Source organism: Miscanthus floridulus, chromosome 5 (assembly GCF_019320115.1).
Source record: "Miscanthus floridulus cultivar M001 chromosome 5, ASM1932011v1, whole genome shotgun sequence".
Lineage (NCBI taxonomy): Eukaryota > Viridiplantae > Streptophyta > Magnoliopsida > Poales > Poaceae > Miscanthus > Miscanthus floridulus.
In genome coordinates this window covers 89,097,768-89,100,802 of record NC_089584.1, presented here as the reverse complement: position 1 = coordinate 89,100,802, position 3,035 = coordinate 89,097,768, and the positions used below count along the sequence as shown (strand labels likewise).

The 3,035-nt window shown below is 47.0% G+C and overlaps 1 protein-coding gene across 1 annotated transcript; it reads left to right on the top strand.

Annotated features, from left to right (window-relative positions):
* Positions 1–928: 928 nt before the first annotated feature.
* On the top strand, positions 929–2,306 carry LOC136454902 (putative glutamine amidotransferase GAT1_2.1). The gene is made up of 3 exons (XM_066455147.1): positions 929–932; positions 1,585–1,623; positions 1,801–2,306. Exons 1-3 carry the CDS (start codon positions 929–931, stop codon positions 2,304–2,306), a joined length of 549 nt encoding a protein of 182 aa, XP_066311244.1.
* The last annotated feature ends 729 nt before the right edge of the window (positions 2,307–3,035 follow it).

Genomic DNA, 3,035 nt, shown 5'->3' with positions numbered 1-3,035 from the left:
GTAGGAGCTAGCGCCCTCATTATCGATAAATATGTCACATGCACGCCAGATCCCAAAGATGAGTTCAGAAAAAGTGTTAACATGTGATTCAAGATCAATCCTTGATTAATAGTAATATAAAAACAAAGACTGGTCTGCTATGAATAGATCAAGAACGACTTACACAGTAGGGGAACTCCATGAACGTGAATATGACGAGAATCACATGCACGTGATCAATCTCATTTCGATGCAACAAAATGCAAGCATAGTGCGTGGCTACCTGAATCACGGGCTTGGATATATACGGTCGCTGATCTCGCGCCATCCTCCGAGGCTAGCGCGTTCATCCCCTTGCCGCGGTGCCAGATCAACGAGAAACGGCCGCCAAGTCGCCAACTGCCGCGCCGCTCAACACCTCCGCCACCGACGCCGACGCGGAGCCCGCCAACCACCAGGCCCAGGGTCGTGCAGGGAAGCAACACAATCATAGCGCAATGCCTCGATTCGCTCAGGTTGGATTGACGCTCCGATCGAAAGGCATCGACGATGAATCAGTGATCGATAGGAAACGAGATCAATTTGTGATTAGCAAGATAAAAAACAAATGGAAAAAGTCTACTTAACCCCCCACCTATCATACTTAGTCTACTTCACCCCCTCAACTATGAAACCGTCTGTTTTACCCCCTGAACTATCTAAAACCGTCTGTTTTACCCCTTGGGGCGGTTTTCAACGGCGGTTTTGCTACAGTAAATTAATTACAGACAAAATTAGATTTTCCAATTAATCTAAGGGTACAGTAAAAATTTTGTATTAAAGTATACCGTATTATATATTCACTATGTAGATCTACTCATGTGGAGTCCAATAAAATTAGATTTTTCATTTTATGATTTTTCTATGATTTTTCAAAAAATCACCGAAAATAAATTTAAAAAAACAAAACATGGGTACTGTAGCAAACCCACTGTCGCTGTAGCAACCTGCTGTTACTGTAGCAAAACCGCCGTTGAAAACCGCCCCAGGGGGTAAAACAGACGGTTTTAGATAGTTCAGGGGGTAAAACAGACGGTTTCATAGTTGAGAGGTGAAGTAGACCAAGTATGATAGGTGGGGGGTTAAGTAGACTTTTTCCAAAAACAAATTGATCTAAAACTCAGAACAACTAACTCAATTGAAAGAACTACCAATAACGTATTGAGAATCGGACTATTCACGGATTGACGGATTCCTAGTTCCAAGAAAGAGACGTGTAGAAGCTATAGATAGATCTCATCTCCCTCTCTCATCCTCAAGAACAACACAGAAGAGCATTAGTACTTTTGTTGGTCCCTTTATATAAATGTCTTTATGGCATGACATATATGATATGAGCCTATTAATCTTCTAATTTTGAAATTCTGAACAGTTTTGTTAATAACAATGTGAGAGCATCTCTAAGAGTTTTCTATTTTTTCCTCCTAAAACTTGTAGTTTTATAACTCCTAAAAAAATCTTAGGAGGAAAAAAGAAACACATCTCCAAGAGTTTCTAATAAATTACTTTTAAAAAATCAAATTTGGGTCTCACATCTATTTTTGCGGCTTTTTTTTCTGTCCCCAGACGTCACAGTCCGCAAGAACAAGTTCGTCGACTTCGTCGGTGTGTTTTCCTTTCCGATTGCCGCCGGCGGCATCACGGAGACGGAGAGGTTTCGTCATTAATTTAGCCTTGTATAGTAGAACAAATGGTCATGGATTTCGTTGGACGGTACTCGTATGCAACTGACGACGCCCCTGCATGGCGCATGCGTGCGCTGTTTGTTTGTGTCCTCATCAGGTGAGTACCACCTGGACCTCATCGTGGGCTACGGCGCGGTGCCGGTGATCGTGCCGCGCGTGGTGGGGGTGCACGCGCTGCTGGACTCGTTCGAGCCCATCCACGGCGTGCTCCTCTGCGAGGGTGAGGACATCGACCCGTCCCTCTATGACTCCGCCGACGCCGGCACCGACGGCTCGCTCTCGCCGGAGCAGTTGGAGGCCGTGCGGCGCCTGCACCCGAGTGACACGGCCATCGACCACGAAAAGGACTCGATCGAGCTCGGCCTCGCGCGCCGCTGCCTGGAGCGCAACATCCCCTACCTGGGCATCTGCCGCGGCTCGCAGGTGCTCAACGTCGCCTGCGGCGGCTCGCTGTACCAGGACGTGGAGCACGAGCTAGTCGGGCCCGACGCCGTCCAGCACATCAACTACGGCAACTACGACGGCGGAAACCACGCGGGAGAGGATCCGCGCGACTCAAGAGCCACGTTACGCGAAACTAGGTCAGTTTTCTCAAGTGCCTAAATATTAGGAGGATAGATTAAGAACTGTTGGAGAGAGATTTTTTCTGATTTTCTTAAAAACTAAGTATTACGAAGATAAATAGGGAACTCTTAGAGATGCTTTGACATCGTCCCTATTCCCTACTGGTATTATTTTCTACTACTCTGCTTCGGTAAGGGCTGGGTCTTTCTTTTCCTTCGTCTGTGCCTTTTTCTTTCCTTTCAGCTACTTAAAAGCGTGTTTCCTTTCGAGTCTCTAGCAAATCTGTTCTTCTGTTTCCTCTACCTACCTTTTCTTTATTATAAAAAAGGAGCTCAACTCGTGTTGATGTGAGATGTGATGCTCGAGTGCTTTACGTACAGTTTCATACTGTTCATGGAAAACGCTAATTGCATAGACAACCCCTAGTAGAAAATAAAAGCATAAAAAGATCTAAACAACATAACACCCAGAGGTTTAATATATTTTGCTCAGGGGTGCAAACCCCTCCATTCTCGTAAAAAAAGTAACACCCAGAGAATTTAAAATTCAGCAATGATCACTTCTTGTCTGGCAGTTTCCCACTACCGCTCCTTCACGGTCCAACGGGCTGGCCCGGCCCGATGGGGGTCGGGCCAACAAGGCACGACGTGCTCTGCGGGCCGTGCCGCCATGGGCTTCGTGCCTGGCCGACGGCCCAGGCACGGCCTGCTGGGCCATTTTTCGTGCCGGGCCGGCCTGAGAAGCACGGCTAATCCAGCGTGCCGGGCC

Excerpts from the sequence above, each read along its gene's own strand:
- LOC136454902 (XM_066455147.1), top strand. Across the intron at positions 1,624-1,800 it reads CAAGTTCGTCGACTTCGTCG|GTGAGTACCACCTGGACCTC; the intron begins GTGTGTTTTCCT and ends TGTCCTCATCAG.